The sequence below is a fragment of the Trachemys scripta genome, chromosome 1, assembly GCF_013100865.1.
Source record: "Trachemys scripta elegans isolate TJP31775 chromosome 1, CAS_Tse_1.0, whole genome shotgun sequence".
Classification (NCBI taxonomy): Eukaryota; Metazoa; Chordata; order Testudines; family Emydidae; genus Trachemys; species Trachemys scripta.
Genome location: NC_048298.1, coordinates 89,645,614 through 89,655,791, shown reverse-complemented (window position 1 = coordinate 89,655,791; position 10,178 = coordinate 89,645,614). Strand labels below are relative to the sequence as shown.

The window sequence follows — 10,178 nt, the reverse complement described above, 5'->3', positions numbered from 1 at the left end:
CGGCTTCACGGGTTGCCGGGCAGCCTCCAGACCCTGCGCCCCCAGCTGGGTGCTTCCCCTCCCGGGCTCCAGCTGTGCTGGGGAAGCGCCGGCCAGGAGCGCAGGGTCTGGGGGCTGCCCGGCAAACCGTGAAGCTGGTAGTGCTCGGGCAGCCCTTTCTGCGTGGCTGGGAGTGGGAGGGAGGAGGGGGCGGAGTTAGGGCGGGAAGGGGCGGGGAAGGGGCGGAGTTGGGGCGGGGCTTTGGGTGGGAAATGGGCGGGGCCAGGACCCCGTGGAGGGTCCTCTTTTTTTTATTTGTTAAGTATGGTAACCCTAAGCTAGGCAAGATGCAACTTGTGGTCTCTGTATGGCTATTTTTAGAGCATTAGCAGGAGTCTGTCATCCCCAGCTAAGAAGCTTGCTCCAAAATGCTTGCTAGACATATCCACTGACTAACTAGAAACAGTCATCTGGACAGGTCTGGTTGCCCCTCCAAAACTGTATTTTATATATATGATATGCACAAAATAAAAAACAAAAAACAAAACAAAGATATCTGCACGGCTGATCCAAAGATTAGACCTTTCACTTGGGAATACCATTTGAATCTGTACTGGATTATTTGTGTCTGATTTAGACTATAAGATATTGTTGTCAGGGATTGTGTTCTTACATGTTTGTACAGTATCAAGCATATTGGGGCTGCTCAGTGAATAACAGTATACATTACTTCACTATTCATAAAAATTAAGTGCAAAAACTGATGTGAAAGTAACATTAAGCCTGTGAAATAAAAAACGCAAAAGTCAGGATATTCAAAAGTTAGTGTCTGATGCAAGTTTAATTTGACCACACTGCTGATATTGTAATATCATTATTTCTACACTTCCAGAGATATACATGGCACTTGACAGATATACAAGGGAAAGTGCCTGCCCTGAGGAGCTTACAGTCTTCATTAGGTGTAATACAAACAAGAGTGAGGAAGGTGTGACGTTGCACTCGATATGATTTTATGAAAGGATGCTGATGATTATGAATATAATGTAACTGGAATATGCTTCATGCAAAAGGTCTCTTGTAAGGTATCCTTACAAAGCTTATATTCTACTGGGTGTGGTCATCCTATTTGTATAAATGTATCATTCTTGTATCTGAAACTAGAAATATGAAATATAACTCTGAGGGCCTATTTTAATTATGCAAAGTGTGGGAAATTAATGATGGTTTGGAATCTTGATGGCTCCCATTAACCAGGATAATTGTCTGTAGATGGCTCTGTTTTACTTGTGAGACTTCCTGTATGTGTGTGCTAGCAAGTAGGTAATGAAGTCTTACAGTGACATGTGATCATGTCACCTAAACTGGAATCCATCTTTAACCTGGTGCTTTTCTATTGAGAAGGGGAGGGGGGTGGGAAGCCTTATGCAAAAGATATATAAGTGGGTGGAACAGAGAAAAGGGGAGCCATCATGAGAAATCCCCTACTTACCACCTGAGCTGGAACAAGGGCTGTATCAGGGGAAAGGATTGTGTCCAGACTAGGAAGGTGTCCAGTCTGTGAAAGAAACTTATTGAAACATCTCTGAGGGTGAGATTTGATCTGTATTCAGTTTTATTACTGTATTAAGTTTAGATTTGCATGTTTTATTTTATTTTACTTGGTAATTCACTTTGTTCTGTCTGTTACTACTTGGAACCACTTAAATCCTACTTTCTGTATTTAATCAAATCACTTTTTACTTACTAATTAATCCAGAGTATGCATTAATACGGGGGGGGGGAAGGGGGACAAACAGCTGTGCATATCTCTCTATCAGTGTTATAGAGAGCGAACAATTTATGAGTTTACCCTGTATACACTTTATACAGGGTAGAACGGATTTATTTGGGGTTTAGACCCCATTGGGAATTGGGCATCTGAGTGTTAAAGACAGGAACACTTCTGTAAGCTGCTTTCAGTTAAGTCTGCAGCTTTGGGGCACGTGGTTCAAATCCTTGGGTCTGTGTTGGAGCAGACTGGTGTGTTTGGCTCAACAAGACAGGGTACTGGATTCCCAGGCTGGCAGAGGGAAAGCAAGGGCAGAAGTAGTCATGGCACATCAGCTGGCAGTTCCCAAGGAGGTTTCTGTGATCCAACCTGTCACAGAATGGATGATGCATACAAATCATATGGGGTGGGGGGTGCATATGCATATTATATGAATGTACAGTCTGACTTACAAGGAGATATGACAAGTGAGTGTGGCCAAACTATAGGAGATAAGAGAGGTAGTTAATGCATTTACAGATACTAGTATGGACATATCTTAATCCCAAATTATGTTAAAGCTTTTTCCTCTGACCTAGCCATCATTAGCTGGCTGATTTCCTGTAGTCAAAGCAGAAGTATGTCTTGAGGAGGAGAGGGTAGTGGCCTAATGAACTAGTTCAAAGGAGAATGTTACAAGCATAAGGGGCAACTGGTTTTCTTTGCTCACTGAGGACTTTAGAGCTAAAGCCAAGTTTGGAGTTTCTGGCTTCAGTTGTTAGGTGAACACCAATTTTTCAGTTAATGTAAGCTCTTCTGGGCAGGTACCATGTTTTCCTGTGTGTTTGAACAGAGGACAGCATAGTAGGGTTCTGAGCTTGAAGCTTCTGGGTGCTACTACAATACAAATAGGAAAAACGGGTTGTTTTGTTCACTTGCTTTTAACATTGACATAACTCAAGCAGCTCAAATCAATTCAGCTGAAACCTTCAAAAAAATCACCTTTGGGCAGAGACCAAGCCTGGGGAATTTGTTTTAGAAAGCTGAGTGCCTGAAAAAGCGTGGTTCATCTGGAAAGTACAGCATAGGCTTACTAACTACAGTTTTTACTACCAGTAAACATATAAGCTATTTAAGAAATACTGTGGTTAGTGAATATTTTACTCCTGCCCCTAGATGGAGCCAAACTCATATATTCTAGTTGTGTGGGCTTCCTGATGCCTGAACAAAGGCCTAGTGAATTCTAGACTGAGGAAAACAGGATTTTTCTTTTGCTGTAATTAATATCATCTGGCTTTCAGGAAATATTTCCTTCTCATTAGTCCAATACCCTAATGTTGTCTCTTGGCTTCTTATTCTGCTCTCTCTATCCAATGGCAATAGGGAGGGCAAGGGGATGGTCCCATTTTGTTACTGACGTCCCCCACAAGCTTGAGGAGAAGTTTTTCAGATGATATAGAGATCGCCTGCCTTGATAAACATGTGTTAAATCTAACCCTTGTTGCCACTATATCTTGCAACACAGTAGTATGGTTCCAGTGGATAGGGCACTAGACTAGGACTTGAGAGCCGAGTTCTAGTCTTCTCTCTGCCACTTACCATAGTGTGGCAAGTTTCTGCATCTAAGAGATACTAGAATACTTATCTTCCTTAGCAAGATGCTTTGAGATCTTTTTGTTCTGTGTTTGTACAGCACCTAGCACAATGGGGTCCTGGTCCGGCTCCCAGGCGCTATGCTAATACAAATAAATAAATAATAATGTGCTGAGATGTTACCATTCTTGCAGGATTTCTGAAACTCCTAGGTGCTGTTAAGAGCTAGGAGTTACATTTTTCAGGCTTTAAGAGAGCAAAAGGGAAGGATCCCTCCCCTTCTCTTTGAGCACCTTCTGCCCATCAAACCATGCACACAACTGGTAACCCTAGGCATGGGATGGGGTGTGGGCTCCAGGAGGGATTTTGGGTGCGAGAGGGGGCTCAGGTCTGGGGAAGGGGGTTGGCAGCCTGAGAGACATTTATTGTCTTCAGCACTTGTCTGACTGTTCTGGTTTTTCAATCCATTTTTTGTTTTATTCTTTGTAGTTGCAACCCCACGCTGCTATGGCAATGCACACTCTAAAAATTAGTAAGTAAATACTTTTCCTTTGTAGAACCCAGTGTTGCAGTGAGTAAAAAGCTGTTGTCAGAAACTGTTCAGCTCAAGAGTCCGAGTCCCAAACACCTAGTGAACCTTTCTATGAAGGTAGACAGGTGAAGGTTAGCTTCTCTGGCTGGCCAGCACCTCCACAGATGAAGCAATACTAGCAAATGCAAGTTGCAGTCTTGGTATATCTGACAGGCAGAGAAAAGGTTAATTTATATCTCCTGCATTTTACTGTATCTAGGTGATGCCCATGGGAACTGATGGAGAAGGAGGGAGAGAAAGTAGTTTGTACCAAATGTGAGCAGTGAAACAGCAAGGCTGGGAGAGACACTCCCCGTTGGAATCAGAGAGGCTGTGTTACAAGAAACTGCTAGCACACAGCCTGCAGTAATCTGCATGAGACCACAGGAGTAATCAGCTGGGGAAGAGTGAGATGTAGCCATGGATCTGCTGTCTCTAGAACTGAATATCTGCAACAGCTCTGAACCTGAAGTCCCTCTGACTTCCACCAGTGAGTATAGCTTTCTACCCCAGGGAGGCAGGGATGTGGTGAGGGATTGAATGGGTGATATAAATAATTCACCTTTTAACCAAACTGCTTGAAAAACCTGAAGGAGAGCTCTCTGTAAGCTCTAAAGCTTGTCTCTCTAACCAACAGAAGTTGGTCCAATAAAAGATATTACCTCTCCCACCTTGTCTCTGTAAAACTTACGCAGGTTACTAGAGGTACAGAAGCCAAATGAACTGAAACCTGCTAGTAACCAGCTCAAGGGAGGGTGAAGGGTAAAATGGAATGAATATTAGGAAACAAGTGTTTTGAAGCAATAAATAGATATTAGAAATCTGGGAACAAAAAAATGAGGGTGTCAGGTGCACAACGGCCCACAGTGCCACCTGGTGGTCAGACAGGTCATCTCCCCATTGAAAACACCTGCCCTTCAGCACTCCCGCCCCAAGGGTGTCCAGCCTTCCCCTTCAGTACAGGGATTTGGGGGGCTGGGCCCTTGAGCACTGAAGGTCTATTCCAGCAGGCCTCTTACCTTAGGTGAAAGCTCTGGTATTGTAATATCCTCTGGGCCTGCCCCGTCTGCAAGGCTCCAGTTCAGGACCCAATGGTGGACAGCTACACTTGACACTTAGGGTTCTAAGCCACTGTCCCCCAGACCACCTCCTACCCATCTCCTTTACCTTCCCAGAATAACGCTATGGCTACATTAGCGTTGCCAACTATCTAATCGCACAAACTCAAGCACCCTTGCTCTGCCTCCTACCCCATCTATTCCCCAAGGTCACACCCCTGCCCTGCCCTTTCTCACTCCATCCCTCCTCCCTCTATCACTTGCTTTCCCCCCACCCTCACTCACTTTCACCGGGTTGGGGCAGGGGGTTGGGGTGCAGGCTCTGGGCTGGGGCCAACGGGTTCAAAGTGTGGGAGGGGGCTCTGGGCTGAGCCTGGGGCAGGAGGTTGGGGTGCAGGAGGGGGTGCAGGCTCTGCAAGGGAGTTTGGGTGTAGGAGGGGGCTCATGGCTGGGGGTGGGGTGCAGGGTGCAGGCTCTGGCCAGTCGGTGCTTACCTCAGGTGGCTCCCGGAAGCAGCCAGCATGTCCTTGCAGCTCCTAGGCTCAGGGGCAACCAGGTGGTTCTGCATGCTTTTCTGTTGCTGTAGGAATACCACCTCCCCAAGCAATGCTAGCTAAGAGGTAGGTTTGGCATAACTATGCCACTCAGGATGTGGATTTTCACACCTGACCACAGTAGCTATCCCACCCTAAATCTTAAGTGTAGAGTTGGCCTTAGACACAGAAATGCTCCACCCACAAAATAATAGAGCTGCCCCTGGTAGCAGGTGGGTTTGTTTTTTGCCACCCCAAGCACAGCAGTCAGGCGGTCTTCAGCGGCACGCCTGCGGGCAGTCCGCTGGTCACGCGGATTCGGCAGTGTGTCTGCGGGTGATCTGCTGGACCCACGCCTTTGGCGTGCCCACCGCCAAATTGCCACCGAAGCCACGGGACCAGCGGGCATGCCGCTGAAGGCTGCCTGACTGCCGCCCTCACAGCAACCGGCAGGCCGCCCCAGGCATGCGCTTGCTGTGCTGGTGCCTGGAGCCGCCCCTGCCTGCTACCATCCTGGGGAAGAGAGGAAAGAATGAAGAAGCAGGAACAAGATTAATCTTTAAATAACATAGCCCTAACAGGAGAAAGTTGATTTCTTGGGTGCTGTCTGCAGGCTATTTCCCACTGTTTCTGTTCCACCAATTGTGAGAGTACTAGTTTGGTAGGCTCCTGTCATTTTAACCACCATGTCATCTACCCTGTTTGGAGCAGGCCTAGATGAGGTTTTGCAATGCTAGTAGCAGCTGGTCCCTTGTCTACACAAGAACTTCCACTATCACTGCTACTGATGGAGCTGCACCAGTGTTACAACTGTGGGGAATTTAAAGAAAAATACCCTGTTTCTGGTATGTTGGAGCTGATTTGCACTGTCCATTGCTACAAAGCAGTACTAAACTGAGCATATCAAGCCAGTTGAAGATTTCCCAAGAGTAAAGGAATTCTTGGGTGACAGAGTTCCTACAGAGCCGCCTAAGGTATTCCCCCCGCCATCCCCTCCCTGCCCCCCAGCTATTGGTGTCAGGGGCATTGCTAGGGGAAACTGAGTGTAGCCAAGCTCCTTTATACTTTCTGATCTCCAGCTGCCATTGGTAGCCAATTTATCAGAGAACAGCCTGTGGGCTTTTAACATATACCAGGGACCAGACAGAGATGACCCCCAAGCCATTGTTGCAACTCCCTTCAGTGCTTGCAGGGAGGGCTCCTTAGCCATATCATAGGATCAGGGCTAAAAGTACAATGTAAAACAAAAAAAAATGTAAGTTCTGTTTCAAGCTGTTTTCTCAAGAAAGGAGTAAAATACACCCTCACCTGGCATATTGGTGTATAGTTCCTGCATTTCAGGGTCAGAAGATCTGCTCTTGGCAGCATTGGGGACTCAGCATCTACATGGATCTATCACTCAGGCATCCTGGCTTGCAGAGGGGCAATTTAATATGCAATAGCTCAGGCCTCCTGGGTGTGGGCTGGGCCAATAAACAGGCTGAGGCCTCTTGGCCTAGGGATTAGCACTCATCCAACCCTAAATGCAGGGCCAGGGGGTCCCAGCCCAGGGCTCTTTAAGCAACAGGTGATCCCATCACTGGGCTGGCAGGGAAACATGAAGTCACTGCCTTGCCTCCAAGCAACACAAGACCAATGTCTTATTTCCCTGGACTGCCTCCTATCAGCATCTGGTTGGATTTCTCAGCAGCTGCTGGGGCCTGATTCCCAGTCTCTCTGACGAGCAGCTCACTCTCCACTTTCTCTGTGGGTTTCTCAGCCTGCCTGGTCAGGGGCTTGCCTTTAGAGCCCTGCACAGATACAAATTTATACCCATGGATGCAGATATAAATCAGTATCCACGGAACCGCAGGGCTCTCCCAGGAACCACAGCAGCAAAAGGAGCAGAACGTGGGGCCACCTCTCCCAAGAGCCAGAGCCCGATACCAGCAGCTCCTCTGGCACAGCTGTATCACCCCCAGCCCTGCCCGCTAGGGCACACACCAGGCTGACCAGCAGCTGTCCCTAGTCATGCTCTTGGGTTCAAGTGGCATGCATGCCCCCAGACAGGAGACAGACACCTGTGTGGAAGGGACAGGGGCGGGGCTGGAGGCAGAACAGCCATACCAGAGGAGCTGCCGGCACAGGCCACTGACTCCTGGGAGCAGCGGCCACATGTTCTGCTCCTTTCACTGCTGCGGTTCCCAGGAGAGCCCTGCAGTTCCACAGATACCAATTTATATCCACGGATATAAATTTGTATCTGCACAAGGCTCTACTTATCTCTCCTGAACAAGCCTGGAGACGAGGCATTGCCTGCCACAGCCAGTCATGGGCTCCACGGGTGGTTCAGCTCCCTGGGAAGGATATCTGGCTCTTTCCCTGGTCTCCCCTCAACTGAGGGGCAGGTTCCTGCCAGGGGGAAAGGGCAGGGTTAGCTGAGCCCAACAGGGTGAGTTAACACCCACTGTGCAAGAATGAAGTTGTTCCACCTCATTACAATTGGGTTCAGTCTGGTCACTGAATCTCAAAGATACTGCAGAAATGGAGAGGGTCCAGAGATGGGTTTTAAAAACAATAAAGGCACAGAGAGATTTCCATGTTGAAACTGAAAAGACTAGAACTGTTTTAGAGAAGAGATTAATAAAAGAGAAAATAATAGAGGTATAGAAAATAAAATAGAGTACAGAGAGGGTAAATTGGATGCTGCTTATTGCTCCCTCTTCAACACATCAATAAAAGGGGCATTTACACAACTAAAAAGAGAGACGTTTTTATACAATACATGGTTATGTTGTGGCAATGAATTTCACAAGTTATCACTGAGGCCAAGAGCTTATTGTGATTTGAAATAGGATTAGACTTCCTTTAAAACAGATAAGGAGAACATCTGCAGTTACATTAACTAGGATAATAAAGTATAAGGGATAAAATCCTACATGCTTCAGGGTATAAGTTAATCATAAAATGTCTGGATTCAGAAACCCTTTCTTGAAGGGTAAATTATTCCATAATTGTGCATTATGGGTTTTCTTTAATCTTCCCTTGAAGAATCTCTTATTGCTCTCTATTAGAGATAGGATACTAGACTCCAGGGGCTACTGGCTTGATCTGGTTTGGCAATTCCTGTGTTCCTGTTGAGCTGTATTGGTAGAGCTGTGTGGCCCAGAACTGGAATAACAAAGCTGCTGCAAGTCTCACCCATTGGCAGAGTTTGTGTGGAACAGCAGAGAATGTGATAGGGCTAGTCTGGAGGTGCATTGGCAGAGCCATTTTTCCAGCACCAAATTCTGTCACAAAGGTAAATGACAAGTCCACCTGTTAATGTTTCCTTTGTTTTCAGAGTGGCCATGACTGCAGAGCATTTCTTATACCAGCATCATCATGCCCTCTGTGTTTGGCATCATCTGTCTCTTTGGCATTGCTGGCAACTCTATGGTCATCTTTACAGTGGTGAAGAAATCCAAGTTCCATGGGTGCCACAATGTCCCAGACATCTTCATCATCAATCTCTCGGTAGTGGACCTCCTTTTCCTCTTGGGCATGCCATTCATGATCCACCAACTCATGGGCAATGGAATCTGGCACTTTGGTGAGACCATGTGCGCACTCATCACTGCCATGGATGCCAACAGCCAGTTCACCAGCACTTATATTCTTACTGCTATGTCCATAGACCGATATTTGGCCACGGTTCACCCCATTTCCTCTTCAAGATTCAGGAAGCCCTTTGTCACTACCTTGGTGATCTGCCTCCTCTGGGGATTCTCATTCATCAGCATTACTCCAGTATGGCTCTATGCCAGGCTCATTCCATTCCCTGGTGCTACTGTGGGCTGTGGCATCTGCCTCCCCAATCCAGAGACTGACCGGTACTGGTTCACTTTGTACCAATTCTTCCTGGCCTTCGCTCTTCCCTTTGTAGTTATTGTTGCCGCATATGCACAGATACTTCGACACATGAAGTTCTCTGTAGCCCCGGCTAGCCAATGCAGTGTCCGGCTGAGGTTGAGAAGAGTGAGACAGATTGCCATTGCTATATGCCTGGTCTTCTTTATCTGTTGGTCACCATATCACTTGCTACAGTTGATACAGCTGTCTATCAGTCACCCAAGTCTTATCTTCTATTACACATATAATGCAGCCATCAGCCTAGGCTATGCGAACAGTTGCCTCAACCCCTTTGTGTACATTGGGCTGTGTGAAACTTTTCGCAAATACCCGGTTCTCTCTGTCACTCCAATGGCACAGGAGTAGCACAAGTTCATTCTGCCATTACCAGATAGCTGATACCTGACCTAAAAGGGATAGAGAATATGGGGATGGGCACCTTAAGTCCAGAAAGACTTTGAACAGCTAGAGAATATTCCAAGAACACCAACAACAAAAAGATGAAGAGCTTGATGCACAAGAAAAGATTAAAATAATTAAATATAAAACTTGATTGAACAACAACTACAGAGGGGAAGAGGATGACTACCTAGAAAATTGAAGGATGTAAACACCATGGAAGAAGGATTGATTGAAATAGTATTAGGGATCTAACTCGGAGTAACTGAGTGAATCTGAGTAAAGGAAAATTTTAGCTGGATATAGGAAACAAATATAACTTTAACCCACCTCCCCCCCCCCACTCTCCCCCCCCCCCAAAAAAAAAAAACCCAGAAACACATTGTGACGTTGTGCAGTCTATATGGTTTATAAAAATATGATAA

General features: G+C 46.5%; 1 protein-coding gene across 1 annotated transcript; it reads left to right on the top strand.

Annotated features, from left to right (window-relative positions):
- Positions 1-4,313: 4,313 nt before the first annotated feature.
- MCHR1 (melanin concentrating hormone receptor 1) lies at positions 4,314-9,975 on the top strand. The gene is given in 2 exon segments (XM_034757759.1): positions 4,314-4,383; positions 8,807-9,975. Coding segments are annotated over 2 exon segments (984 nt in total). The 3' UTR covers positions 9,721-9,975.
- Positions 9,976-10,178: the final 203 nt, after the last annotated feature.